Raw genomic sequence first — 13,725 nt, 5'->3', positions numbered from 1 at the left:
CTTGGAGGAACTCTAAGATCTGTGTAATCCTAGGACGGAAGGGATCTGAAGAATTTGGGGAGCACCAAGATGAATACTTCTTCCAGACTTTCCCGTAAATGGCGTTAGTCACTGGTTTCCTACTTTTTTGTAGGGTTTGGATAACCCTGTCGGATAGGCCTTTAGCCTTTAGAATTCTGGCTTCAGTAGCCAGGCTGCCAGGTTCAGCTTGCGCGGGACTGGGTGCAGTAGAGGGCCCTGGCGAAGGAGATTGTCCATCTGAGGCAGGAGTATTGGACCATCCTGAGCCATGTTTTGCAGGGCTCCGTACCAGCTCCTTCCTGGCCACAAGGGAGCTATCAATATTGTAGTAACTCGCTCTGCCCGTACTTTGTTGTGTTCTTGCTATCATAGGTATTGGAGGGAAGGCGTAGGCTAGATTGAAGTGCCACGGGTGGGTGAAGGCATCAACTTTCTACGCTCCGACGATGGGGCTGAGGGAGAAATATGTTTCAACCTTCGCATTCTGACCGCTGGCGAATAGGTCCACCTCTGGATATCCCCATCTTGAGACCAGCTACAAAAATACTGACTAGTCCAGGCTCCAGTCCCCAGGATGAACGTCCTTCCTGCTGAGGAAGTCCGCTTCCACATTGTCCACTGCCCTCAGATGTACTGCTGATATGGACAGTAGATGCTTCTCTGCCCAGGAGAAGATTCTTGCCGCCACCCGCTTTAGGTTGAAGAATTTCGTGCCTCCCTGGTGACGGACGTAGGACACCGTAGTCATATTGTCTGAGTAGACACGTACGTGATGGTTTTGGACAAGGGTTGCTGCTGCCTTGAGTGCTTCTTCTACCGCTATTAGCTCTCTCGCGTTTGAGGATCTGGATCTGACGTCTGGGCCCCATAACCCTTGGAAGTGCGATTTCTCCACTGTAGCGCCCCAGCCTCTCTGACTGGCATCCGTGGTGATGATTTTTAGAGGAAGCTGATCCCAGCTGACACCCTGCTGAAGATTCTGGTGGTTCAGCCACCATAGAAGAGAGGCTTTCACATGACCGGCAAGCGGGGTTCTCCTGTTCAATAGGTTCTGGCGTTTTCTTGAACACCAACGGACGTAGGACTGCAGGGTCCGAGTATGGGCTTGGGCGCAGGATACATGCTGTAAGTGATCCCAGCATGGACATCGAGCCTCTCAGGGTTGGTGCTTTTTGGTCCCTGAACCTGGAGACCCTCTGAGCCAGGTCGAGCTGCCGATCCCTGGGTAAAAAGGAACTTCGCTTTCCCGAGTCCAGGAGAATCCCTAGGAATTTTTTCCTTGTTGAGGGATGAAGGTTTGACTTCTCTAGGTTGGGGATCCAACCAAAGGCTTTTAGAATCTCTAGAGATTTGTCTATGTCCTGGTTCAGGCGAGATGTGGACGGAGCTATTAGAAGATCGTCCAGATATGGGACAATTCAGATCACCTGTTGGCGAATGAAGATCATTGCCTCTGCCATCACCTTGGTAAATACCCGGGGGGCTGATGATACCCCAAATGGCAGGACGTTGAATTGGTAGAGTTTGACTTGGGACCCCTGAGATACCGCAAACCTGAGGAATCTTCTGTGGTCTGGATGGATCGGGATGTGGTAATAAGCGTCCCTTAGATCTATTGTAGCCATCACCCAATTCTGTCCTATAAAGGGGATTGCAGTCTTGACCGACTCCATCTTGAACCGCCTGTATTTTACCACTTGGTTTTAAGGTTTCAAGTTTATAATGACCCTGTGTTTCCCTGAGGGTTTTACCACTACGAAGAGGCGAGAGTAGTGGCCTTTGCCTATTTCCCGTCGTGGAACCGGGGAGATTGCTCTTGCTTGCAGCAATGTTCTTATGTCCGCCAGCAAGGAAACCTGGAGGTGCGCTTGTAGGGAGGTTATTCTCAGGCATCGAGGGGGAGGACTCTCGAATTCCAATCTCAGCCCGTCACGAATAGTGCGAAGAACCCATTGGTTTGAGGTTATTGACTGCCATTGCTCTATGAAATTCGAGAGTCGGCCCCCGACCGTAATACCGTCATTGCTTATGTGTGGAATTTTGTTGTTGCTGGAAGGCCAGAATATTTCTGCCTTTACCTCCCTTCGGAGAGCTCCACCTGCCCGTTTTACCCTTCCCTTTGAACTCTCTCTGGGAGGGCTGGTCACGGGGGGGAACGAAAAAATCGTCTTCTAGGTTTCCGCTGTTCTGGGAGTGCCTTCTTTTTATCTGTGGCCTTCTCCAGGATGTCATCCAGGGCTGGGCCAAATACATACTTCCCCTGGAAGGGAATCGCACAGAGTTTCGACTTTGACGTGATGTCTCCCCCCCCCCATGATTTCAGCCACAGCGTTCTTCTGGCTGAGTTGGAGAGGACTGCCGACTTTGCTGCTACCCGAATGGATTCTGCAGAGGCATCGGCTAGGAACCCTGTTGCTTTTTGTAGTAGAGGAAGAGAATCGAGGATCTCTTCTCTGGGGGTTCCTTGAGAGAGGTGATCCTCCAGTGTACGCAGCCAGCGAAATAAGGACCTAGCTACACACGTAGAGGCTATATTAGCCTTCAGCAGGGTTGTGAAGGCATCCCAGGATTTCCTAAGCAGGCTCTCCATTTTACGATCCATGGGATCCTTGAGCTGAGACGAGTCCTCGAACGGAAGAGCCGTCCTTTTAGTTACTCTGGACACCTGCACGTCTACTTTAGGGATCTCCCATAGGAAGCAATCCCCCTCCAAAGGAAACCTATTCCTTAGGTCTGATGGGGTAGTGAGTCTTTTCTCGGGGAAGGTCCATTCTTGCATAACCAGATTCCGGATGTTTTCATGGATGGGGAACCCCTTTTGGTCTTTGGGCCTCAGCCCCCCAAACATTTCGTCCTGAACCGAGTATTCCACGTCCGTCTCCTCTAATCCCATGGTGCCTCTTACCATGCTAACTAAGTCCCCCATGTCTTCCGATGAAAAGTAGTATTTTTTGTTATCGGGCCTGGGGGCGGAAGTAGAACCCTCATTTTCCCACGCATCCTCTGAGTGAGAGGCATCAATTTCGCCAGAGTCCGACTCCGCAGGGGGCGCTTTCCTTTCCCTAGCCGGAGGGTGTTGCGGTGTCAGGGTCTGGGCACTAGTCATCATAGAAGATTACATTTCTTGCTTGATGAGGGTTTTTTATACTGTCCAGAAGGGATGGTTGTTCTGCAAGGATTACGTCATCCGTGCAGGGCTGACAAAGTTTCTTCCTATATGTCGAGGAGAGTTTGGTACCACACACGCACTTGCGGCTCGGTTTCTTTATGGGGTCAGGGGCCTTGTCTCCTTAAAACAGAGAGAGAAGGCATACTAAGTCACCTCGGACCCTCGGGACAGAATAAAGGGGGACCCACCTGCTACTTACAGTAGGAGGGTGAACGCTGGGCTCCGCAGAAGCAGAACGCGAGGACTTCTCACCGTCCATGGTCAGTCTGTCACAGTCACCAGTGCAGAAATGGCCTTACCTGGACGCCCTCTGACCAGGGTCTAAATAGCCGAGGTCCACAGCGTGTTCTGTGCTCCTCCTGCCCTGGTCCACAGGTGGGGGTATTCGCAATCACCCCTCCTTACGGCTACTTCCAGCTGTCAGCGGTCTCCTGGGATGCTGCTCCGCCCCCTCAATCCCCCAGCCACCGACCCCCGATGCCGCCCCGCACTCTCGGCATCTGCTAATCACTGCGGCGGGCGGGGTGTGGGGGGCGACAGCGCTCCCGACGCCCACGAGTCGCCGCCCGCTTCTATCGGCGGCCGCCATGATGGCTGCCTGAGCATTCCCCCCGGGAACGCCGAAAATGAGTAACCAGAAGTACAGCGCTGCGTCACTTCCGGTGCGCGTGTGCGCTGCCGTCATGGGGAGGAGGACGCCGGGGAGCTCCATGAGGACCCCGGCCGCACGACACCGCCTTGCTTTACCCCGCGGAGGGGGCGCAGGAAAGGCGGGTGAGGGGTCCCGAGTCATGCCGCAGCGGAGACGGGAGCGGCCTAATGCACGGAGGAGAGCGGAGCCCCAGACAGTCGGCCGCCCGGCTTGAGGTAAGGGATGTAGTGCCTCCAGTCGCCGGCCACGGTAGCACTATCGGACCTCTCATGCCCCCATAGGGGACAGGAAAAACACTGGAGGTAATAGGAAGGGGAGGGTTATTTAACCTCTTGTGCATTTCCTGTCCCCTATTAGGGCGGGGAGACATCCTCCGATAACTGCTGTCGATAACTGCTGATAACTGCTGTCGTGGAAGGTGACTAGAGAAATACCCTATTTAATAATCTGGTAATTACGAGGTCCCAATGCACTCTGCGCCTCTCTTGCAACGGGTGACGTAGAAGAGCAAAAGAGAAATTTACAAAAAAAAAAGGGGGAAAAAAGAGAACAGCTGTAACACTGATTGTTTTTTATTTCTATTTCCTTCAATGTTTGAAGTGAAAATTACAATATAAAGTCGGATCATCCCCCTCCTCGCTCAGATGTTGCTCTGGCATTAGTAGGACTCCACTCAATGATCCATGTATTCCATTGTGTTTTTTAATCTCCTCGATACCAGAGAGAAGACGCCGGCGTTCAGTCTCACAAGACAGACCATCTGCATGGAAGAAGCAACGTTAAACGCTCCCATACATTTGAGGATCGCACAAGCCTAAAAATAGTTGTTTTTAAGAAAGAATCCGTACGTTTACAACATGTTTTCCCATTTAATTGCCTGTAATTGCTGGTACAGCAAAGTGCTACAGTCGTGGAGTGGTTACGCAGTTCACGCTCGCTCGTAATTCTTGTAGAAAGTGTTTACTATCACTTATGAGAAAAGGACTCGGCGATCATTAAACAGCATGCTCTCCTCACGCCACGATCATACTGCTTCAGCATAATCGCAACTGAAATATCTTCTGTCCTGTAGATATAATTCTCGCATCTAAACAACCACACGATTAAAATTCATTAAGTAAAAGTGCAGATTGGAAGAGGGCAAGGAACGTTGGGGCACGGGAGGCGCACACATAGCCACCCATGGATTTCTTACCAGAATAAAGTCATGTGCAGACCCTTGGCTTGTCAGTTTGGGATATTCAATGTGTCTTAAAAGGGTTGTCCTGCCTTGGGGTACAAGTCTGCAGTCATCAATATTTATTAACACATAAGCCATATTGCTATATTTATGTGTGATCTCTTGCTTGTGCATACTTCTTTTTTCTTCACACACAGTCCGGATTCTCCGATGCCGGCACAGATAGCTGGCACGTGACTGCAAGTATGTGATGTGCATACATGTGGTCACAAGACAACTAGACACAAATGAACTTGCTCAATACAAATGAATTGAGTGAGACCAGATAAGTCTAGTTTGAATGTGGCCGGGGAGTATACTGGCACCTGAAACAGTGAGCACTGTGTGGATTGACAACAGTGACTACAGACTTGGGCCTCCGAGCTAGACAACCCCTTTACCCCATTTTCCGACATTTGCAGTACATGTACGTCATGATCGAGGAGGACTTCCCTACCAAGGCAGTACATGTACGTCAAGGCGATCGCCGTCGGGTGTCACCTGATTCTGACAGCTGACATCTGGCTTTCAGTTCCAAGAGCAGTGCTCGCATCGCTTTTGGCACTTTAATCCCCCTAAAGGCTGAGATTGTTGCATTTGGCGAGCAGGCAGAGGGAAGAAAGCCCCTCTAACCTTGGATCGGAGACTCCTTAATGTCATTGCGGGGTCCCGATTGTTGCCACAGTGACATCCGGGTCACCAGGCACTTGCAAGTTAGTTAGATCATGCGCAGTGCAAGATCTAACTAACTTGAGTCTGCAGCACAGCACTGACAGGTTATAAGGTACAGCAATTCTGTTGCATTGCTAAACCTTATAACTGCGATCAGACTGCAGAAAGTGAAAGTCCCATAGTGAAACTAAGTAAAAAAAAAAAAAAAAAAAAAAAAAAGTGAAAAAAAGTTGTAAACATAATTTAAAAAAAAATAATCACAAAATAATAAAAAAATAAAAAAAAATATTGTACCCATAAATAATTATGAAAAATACAATAGAAGTACACATATTTTGTATCGGCACGTCTGGAACGACCAGACCTACAAAACTGTCCCACTAGTTAACCCCTTTAGTGAACACCGTATAAAAAAAAAAAACACAAAGCAAAAAAACAATGCTTTATCATCATACCGCCAAACAAAAAGGGGAATAAAACGTGATGAAGACGAATGTAAATATAAATGGCATGGCTGAAACAGTCATCTTGTCCTGCAAAAATTAAGCCACCATACAGCTCCATTAGCCAAAAAATAAAAAAGTAATAGCTCTCAGAACAAAGCGATGTAAAAATTATTATTTTTTCTATAACTGTTTCGACTGTGTAAAAGTGCCAAAACATTAAAAAAAAACTATATAAATGTGGTATCGCTGAAATCAGGGGTTCCATCTGAATTTCGTCACTCAGAGATTTAAAAGGAAACCTCAATGTAAGTGCTCAGCGTAGAGCGCCGGATAAATGTGATCCCAAACATTATGTAAAATGTTCCTAATAAGAGCTTCAACTCAATCCACAAAAAAAAGCAAGTCCTCACTAAGGTCTGTCATCACGTTACTGGTAGCAGAAATGCTCTGGAAAAGCGAACTGGCAGCATTCGCTTTCAGTCGTGAAGGCGGGGGCGGCGTCAGGTCAGTCATCGCTCTGAGAATACAAAGCAGCTGCTGTAACCACGCCCCTGGCCCTAGCTGACGGCCGATCCTAATGCAGAGCCAGTGTCAGTCAGGGCCGGGGACGCGGTTACAGCTGCCACTGTCTATACTCAGAGCAGTGACTGAACCAGCGCCGCCTCCTTGACTGAAACTGAATGCTGCTGGGGCATTGTTTGGCTATGTGCTGGCACTGGGCAGGTTAGTAACACTATTAAACTACAGATTAACTCCATATCTGCAGGTTAATAGCGTTTTTTCCCAGTGACAGTTTCATTTTAAAGGGCGTGTCTCTACAGATCATCTGCAGCCCTCATTGGACAAGGTCAGTGTGCAGGGAAACACCCCTAAACTGGCAAAAACCAATTGCCTATTAAGTTACATATTTACATATCTTGTGTATGACCCTACACAAGATGGCACCAACATTAGAAATGGTACATGGTTGCATACAGCAGTTTCAGTGTCTTTGACAGGGGAACCTCCTATTTTGCACTGAAGAGGGGCAAGAACCCTGAAACTGCTCTATGCAAATGGAGATTCTTGCTTGGATTTAGAAGTCATGTAACTAGACTCTTTAAAGGATCGATTTTGTTCTATAAAATTAGAGCTAGATGGCGACCACTTTGCAGCATAACGAAGGTGAATAGGGCCACACTGCAAACTTAAGGGTACCATGTTCCTTACCATGGCCAGTAAGCTCCATGCTCGAGTCCAATTCTAATTAGTTTAGAGCTTGAGAAGTTTGTGTCACGTCAGGGAAGATATCAAGAGTGTAGGTATAATTTAAGAATTAAATAGGGAAAAAAATTTTAAAAATAAAACAGACAAGGCAGACTTACTTTCGCTACACAACTTTCTGTCTTCATGGCCGATCCAGATAAGCACACAGTTTCTTGGTTTAAGCACAATCTGGCACAGCTTTTATATGTCTGGGGAAAAAAAAAAAGAATGTAGAGTCAAGTATTACTCAATACAGCAAATGGGGTGCTATTCAGAAGAAACCCCTCTAAACCTTTCTATATAGCAATACATGGTATCAGTGGCATATATGTACGCACGTATGAACTCCACAATAACAGTGCAAGCTTAGGAGGTAGAAGTACTGGTGGTTCCTAACCAGCATGTCTGCAATGGTGGGTGCACCGGGTCATCACCCGCTAAGTGCATAGCTTCTCATTAGTCACTGGCTGGAATATATCCGGATGCGAAAACCTCTTGCCAGGATTCTCCAGATTACTGACCGTCCGGACCAGCTACACCACTGTTCTGAACTGTGCACACCTTTGCCTAGGAGACCGGCCACCTATAAGGGTATGTGCACACGCTGCGGATTCTGCTGCGGTTCCGCAGCGTTTTTGGCCCTGCGGATCCGCAGCAGTTCCGCAGACATGGTACAGTACCATGTTATCCAATGTGATTTCAAAACCGCAGTGCCCACGCTGCGTTTTTTTCCGCGCGGTTTTGCTGCGGTTTATAATCCGCAGCATGTCAATTCTTTCTGCGGATTCCGCAGCGGTTTGGCACCTGTTCCATTGTCCAGGTGTCAAACCGCAGGCAAATCCCCAGATAAACCGCAGGTCACTTTACCTGCGGATCCGCACGGAAAAAAAACGCAGGTTAATCCGCAGCATGTGCACTTAGCCTAACAGACTGTTAAGCAGGCCGGCTACTTAGGCACAAAATAGTAAACTAGTAAAATAGTAAAAGTATAGAATGATTAATCCTTCTTGAGAAAAGATGATTTTCAGTAAGTGATAAACTGCAAAGTTACGGTACTCGTTTTTACAAGCACTTTGCAATTTGAATCCATTTAAAAAGACACGACCCCTTAACAATAACACACAGGGTGATTCACTCGCTATTTTACAGAGGAAAATTGCCGCAACTTCTAAAAGAGAGAGTCGCCCGTCTTGAAATTTGGACTGTATATACTCTGGCTCATGAGAAGTGAGAGCACAATAAACCTCAATGACGACAAGTATCCTCACTCTGAGTAGTCTCACCGGCTTGTCGCCCTGCCGGTCATTTCCACCACGTGATAGCCTTTCTCAATGTCGGGGGTCTAACTGCGGTGCTTGCATTTGAAATATATGGCCGAAAACACAACCAGTGACCGATTCATGCTCCCTGTGGTTTGGGCAACATTAAACCGATAAGGATCCATTTAAGTGACATCTGCATACTCAATGCCTCTTTTGAGACCAATTCTGGGGAACAATTCCACCAAAATAATGCCTCATTTCCACAAGAATACGCACCTTCCTGTGGGTTGAAAACGGTGTATAAATTTCATAGTGTCTTGGTGCCTCATACCTCCAAGGTTACAAAATTGGACAGGTAACATTCATCCCTTGGGAAACATTCTGGTTGACAGATAAACTGACAAACATATAAGTCTATGCTTATTTTTGCAACAATGGACCACAACCATGTCCAGCCCAAAAATCCAGAAGATTTGTGTAGGAAAGAGCAGCTCAAAGTCCTGGTAATACCGTCCTGAAACGGTGCATAAAGATCATATCCAGGGCACACACAAGCCATGGAACCCATAAAGGGAGACTGTCTCAGTTGGGGACTTCTCTGGTCCCAAGCCTTTTCCATGTGGAAGGAAAAGAGGTGCAGGAGTGACCGTCTCAGCAGCATTAGTAGGTGATCAAAAAAATACATTTAAAGGGAACCTGTCAGCAGTTTTGGCTGATATAAGATGCGGCCACTTCCTTTCAGGGCTTATCTGCAGTATTCTATAATGCCGAAGGTAAGCCCCCGATCCGACCTGAAAGATAAGAAAATAAGTTTATTATACTCACCCGGGAGGGCGGTCCAGTCCGATGGGTGTCGCAGGTCCGGGGCCGACATCTCCCATCTTCTTGCGATGCCACCCTCCTACTTGCTTCATCGCTCCCCGGAATTGCGCTCCTGCGCAGGTGTCGGGAAGGGTTAGAGGCCCGGCGCCTGCACACTGCGGTACTTTGCTCTGCCCTCAACAGGGCAGATCAGTACGCCTGCGCAGGAGGGCGATTCCGGGGAGCGATGAAGCAAGCAGGAGGGCGGCATCGCAAGAAAATGTGAGGCGCCGGACCCAGACCTGCGGCACCCATTGGACCGGACCGCCCTGCAGGTGAGTATAAAAGTTATTTTTCTCATCTTGCAGATCGGATCTGGGGCTTATCTACAGTATTACAGAAAGCTGTAGATAAGGCCTGAAAGGCAGTGGCCGTAACATATCGGCCAAAACGGCTGACACGTTCATTTTAATTTTTAACAGATACTGAACTTCCCATTTAGTCACTAAGCACACCCCCCCACACACACACAAAAAAAACACAGGGAGTGCCATTGTGCTGCAACGTAATATCGTAGTCATAAAGTATAACAAATTACAGCAAACAGCGGGCATCCAGGAGTTATTCCAAGCAACGAATTAGGGATTCGGGGAATGCTGGCCAGACGCCCATTATCCTTGTGCTGCAGTCGCTTTCATCATGAGAAGCCTTGTTATTATTAAACCGGACACATCCCGGGCACCAGGAGTCTGATAGATGGAGCTAAAGTTTAAAGGGGTATTCCCAGCTCAAATATCCTACCCCAATACAATATCTAATAGGTTTATAATAAATAATATTAGCAAATAACTCCAATTAGAAATGTAGTATAGTTCTTCTGATTCGCTGTGTTGTTTACCCAATGTGCAGTGCATTGCAGTGGCTTAGGTATCCATGGTTACAACCACTCATACAGTGATCGTTAGGTTGTTAGTGGTTGTAACCATGGATTACTGCAATGCCTGCACATGAGGAAAGTGACCGCAAAATAGAAGAACTATACTACATTTCTAATTCGAGGTATTTGCTTATATTATTATTATTATGTTCACTACATATTGGAATAGGATCTTGGAGATGGGAATACCTCTTTAACGTCTGTTGACTAAGCAGCTAGCTAGCCCTCCTTATCTTATCTAGATATGTTCAAAGACAACTCAGAGCAAAACGAATAAATATTCTGTCTAATTTTAGACTACATGGCCTTAAAATATCTCAAACTTATCTCATTGCTTTGCTTACTTTGATACGATTTTAGCACATGGAGCCACGCCCTCTTCCAAGCAAACCACTCCCATTTGGCATATGTCACTCCTGTCTTGGCGAACAGCAGAAAAAGTGTCTAGAGCACTTACTAAGTGTACGCCTGGTTTTTTTTTTTTTTTAATGTAAATTATAAAGAAACTTTTGTGCATTTAGCTAAGTCAATCTCCCTCCATTTCCAAAGTGAATGTCCACCCTAGGACAACATTGTGGCCTCTCGTTTAAATTCTCATAAAATTCTGTGTGTATTCACTACTTATTCTTCTTCTTACAAAATGCCCAAAATGAAATGTTAGGCTATGTGCACACGTTGCGAATTTCGTTGCGAATCCGCAGCGTTTTTTCCGTGTGGATTTGCACCAAATCCGCCGCAAAGGGTAGCTGACGCAATGGTAATCAATGGGAATTGGTGCGCACAGGCTGTGGAAAACTCCGCACTGATTCTCAGCGTTCTATTTTCCGTATCATGTCAATTCTTTTTGCAGATCTGCAGCGTTTCTGCACCCATTGACATACAATGAGTCAGTCAAATCCACAGCTAAACCGCAGGTGTAAAAAGGTCTGCGGATCAGCGTACCAAAAACCCTACAGAAAGGAAGGAGGAGGAGTGTGTGAGTGGAGAATATGTGCATGAGCGGAGTATATGTGCGTGTCTGTGTCTGTCTGCGGGTGCCTGTGTTTAGCCAGGCATCATCTGATAGGACTACTACTCCCATCCGACTATGTCTGCAGTCACATATAACAGTGACAGCATGAGCCGATGATGGGACAGTAGTAGTCCCATCATCCGTGACTGTGTTCAATTGTAAAACAAAAAAAAACCCCACACATTCACACTCACCAAACACCTAATCCCCGACACCCTCGATCTCCTGCAGCAAAAATAAAATAATAAACCAACATATACTTACCTTTCCGCCGTAGTCCATTTAATCGTGTCCCACGATGATCTCACGTGTAGAACAGTCACATCAGGAGATGTGACTGCTCTACACGACTCTGGTCATACACTGACAGGAGGTGATCCTCCCGCAGCGTATCACTGCGCCGCCATCAGAGGTCACCAGAGTTCGTGCTGTCACTTGCAGCACCGATGCATGAGAAAATTCTCACTAGCAGTGCCGTAAAGTGAGAGCACGAACTCCGGTGAACTCTCAGTGATGCACTGCAGAAGCAATTATCTCCTGTCAGTGTATCACTGGAGCCATGTAGAGCAGTCACATCTCCCGATGTGACTGTTCTACACGTGAGACCGTCGTGGGACACTCGGTAAATGGACGTCGGAAAGGGAGTATTTGAGTTGGGTATTATTTTATTTTTGTTGCAGGAGATCAAGGGATTGGGGAATTAGGAGATGCAGTAAGTATGGTTAGTTTAGATTCAATAAAGTAGTCTGTGATTATTTCAAATAGAAGAACTTTATTCTGGCTGTGTATTTTCCATATAACTATAGGATCAGTAATGGATAGGTGTCTTATTGACGCTTCTCCATTACTAATCCGTGGGCTTGATGTCTCCGGACAATACAAAGGTGACATCAACCCCACAATATTACCCCACTTACCACTGCTACAGGGCAAGTGGGAAGAGTGAGGCTAAGTGCCAGAAATGGCTGAGAGCTGGTTTTTAGCCTGGGGGGTGCCAATATACATGGCCCCTTCCAAGGCTAGTAATATCAGCCCGCAGCTGTCTGCCTAGCCTTTGCTGGTTTGATTTTATAGGGGGACCCCATGTCAATTTCAGTAAAGACTAAGCAAACATCTGTGAGCTGATATTAATAGCCTGGGAACCTTTATGGCTATTGGCTCCTTCCCAGAATATTAACATCAGCCCTTGTCTTTCTCTCTGCAGGTTATGAAAATTACGTGGTAGCCCATGCAATTTATTTTCATTTTTTTTTTTTTTAAATAAACATATATTGCGTTTCACGCAAATTTCGTGTGTGCACGTGTCTATTACTTAACTCTTTATGCACCATATTATTAATGAGGGTATCTGGCTGACACGTGTGTGTGTATATTTCATATTCACTTATATTTACCCACACAAAACAAATATATTTGAACATGGTATGTAATATTATGATTTTCAATGGAGAATGTAAAAGAAGAGGTTGGACAAGGAAATTACAACAGAGTTTTATTTTTTATTTTTGTTAAATAATATATCTTTATTTAGCTTGCAAATCCGCAGACAAATCCGTAGAGAAAATCGCATGAAAATCTGCATCAAAACCACGCGGATTTTCAACTGCGTTTTCTGCCAAAAGAGGCAGAATCCGCGCAGAATTTTTACAAAGGCAAATCCGCAAGGTGCGCACATACCCTTACAACTTCTTATAGCCACCACCAGAGGAAGCTCCCATTATTACTGCATACTGCTTATACATTGAAGACAATACTAAGGAAGCTTCTAAACTTTCTCTGCTGGTGGCCGCAGGAAAGACTTTGCTTAAATGGTCCCTGTACTTTTAGACAAATTCATATCATTTCAATGCAAATTATCTTGTCTTACCGCTCTCCCCCACACCAACAAAAAATAGCCCCTATAGTGCCTGCCACTAGGTGTCTCCCCTATGTGTACTTTGTAATAGTATATTACTATAATAGTAAGTTATAATAGTCCACTGCCTGTTAAGTGTAATTTGTCTCGGGAAGTGGGGGCAGCTCTCTGTCTCTTTGCATGTGTTCTGTCATAATGCATCGCATTACAAATAGCTTGACTCTCGGTTCAGGACTGAGAAGCCCTTGAACAGCAGGAGTAGGTATGCTAACAAGGGAAATGACATTCCAGCACCTATAGTGCTGGCAGAAAGCAAATTGTGATGACCCACCCACTGGGAGAAAAAAAAAAAAAATAGTACGGTGAAAAGGACAGTTCCGGGACATATTGGACTGGTATGTACAAGAAGTTTCACATTGCTGTACGGCATGATG

The 13,725-nt window shown here is 46.4% G+C and overlaps 1 protein-coding gene across 6 annotated transcripts in view; it reads right to left on the bottom strand.

The window, feature by feature from the left end:
- The window catches only part of BTRC (beta-transducin repeat containing E3 ubiquitin protein ligase), a 314,397-nt gene that overhangs the window by 113,287 nt on the left and 187,385 nt on the right, over positions 1 to 13,725 (bottom strand). For all 6 annotated transcript variants that reach the window (XM_073555795.1, XM_073555794.1, XM_073555796.1 and 3 more), the window contains one exon: positions 7,544 to 7,633. In XM_073555795.1, the coding sequence (XP_073411896.1) occupies positions 7,544 to 7,633 (90 nt within the window). The remainder of the gene's footprint in view (positions 1 to 7,543; positions 7,634 to 13,725) is intronic.

Source organism: Dendrobates tinctorius, unplaced genomic scaffold (assembly GCF_039654945.1).
Source record: "Dendrobates tinctorius isolate UK_male_01 unplaced genomic scaffold, ASM3965494v1 ptg000230l, whole genome shotgun sequence".
Classification (NCBI taxonomy): domain Eukaryota; kingdom Metazoa; phylum Chordata; class Amphibia; order Anura; family Dendrobatidae; genus Dendrobates; species Dendrobates tinctorius.
The sequence above is the reverse complement of the archived record's forward strand: the minus strand, read 5'-3'. Positions and strand labels throughout refer to the sequence as shown.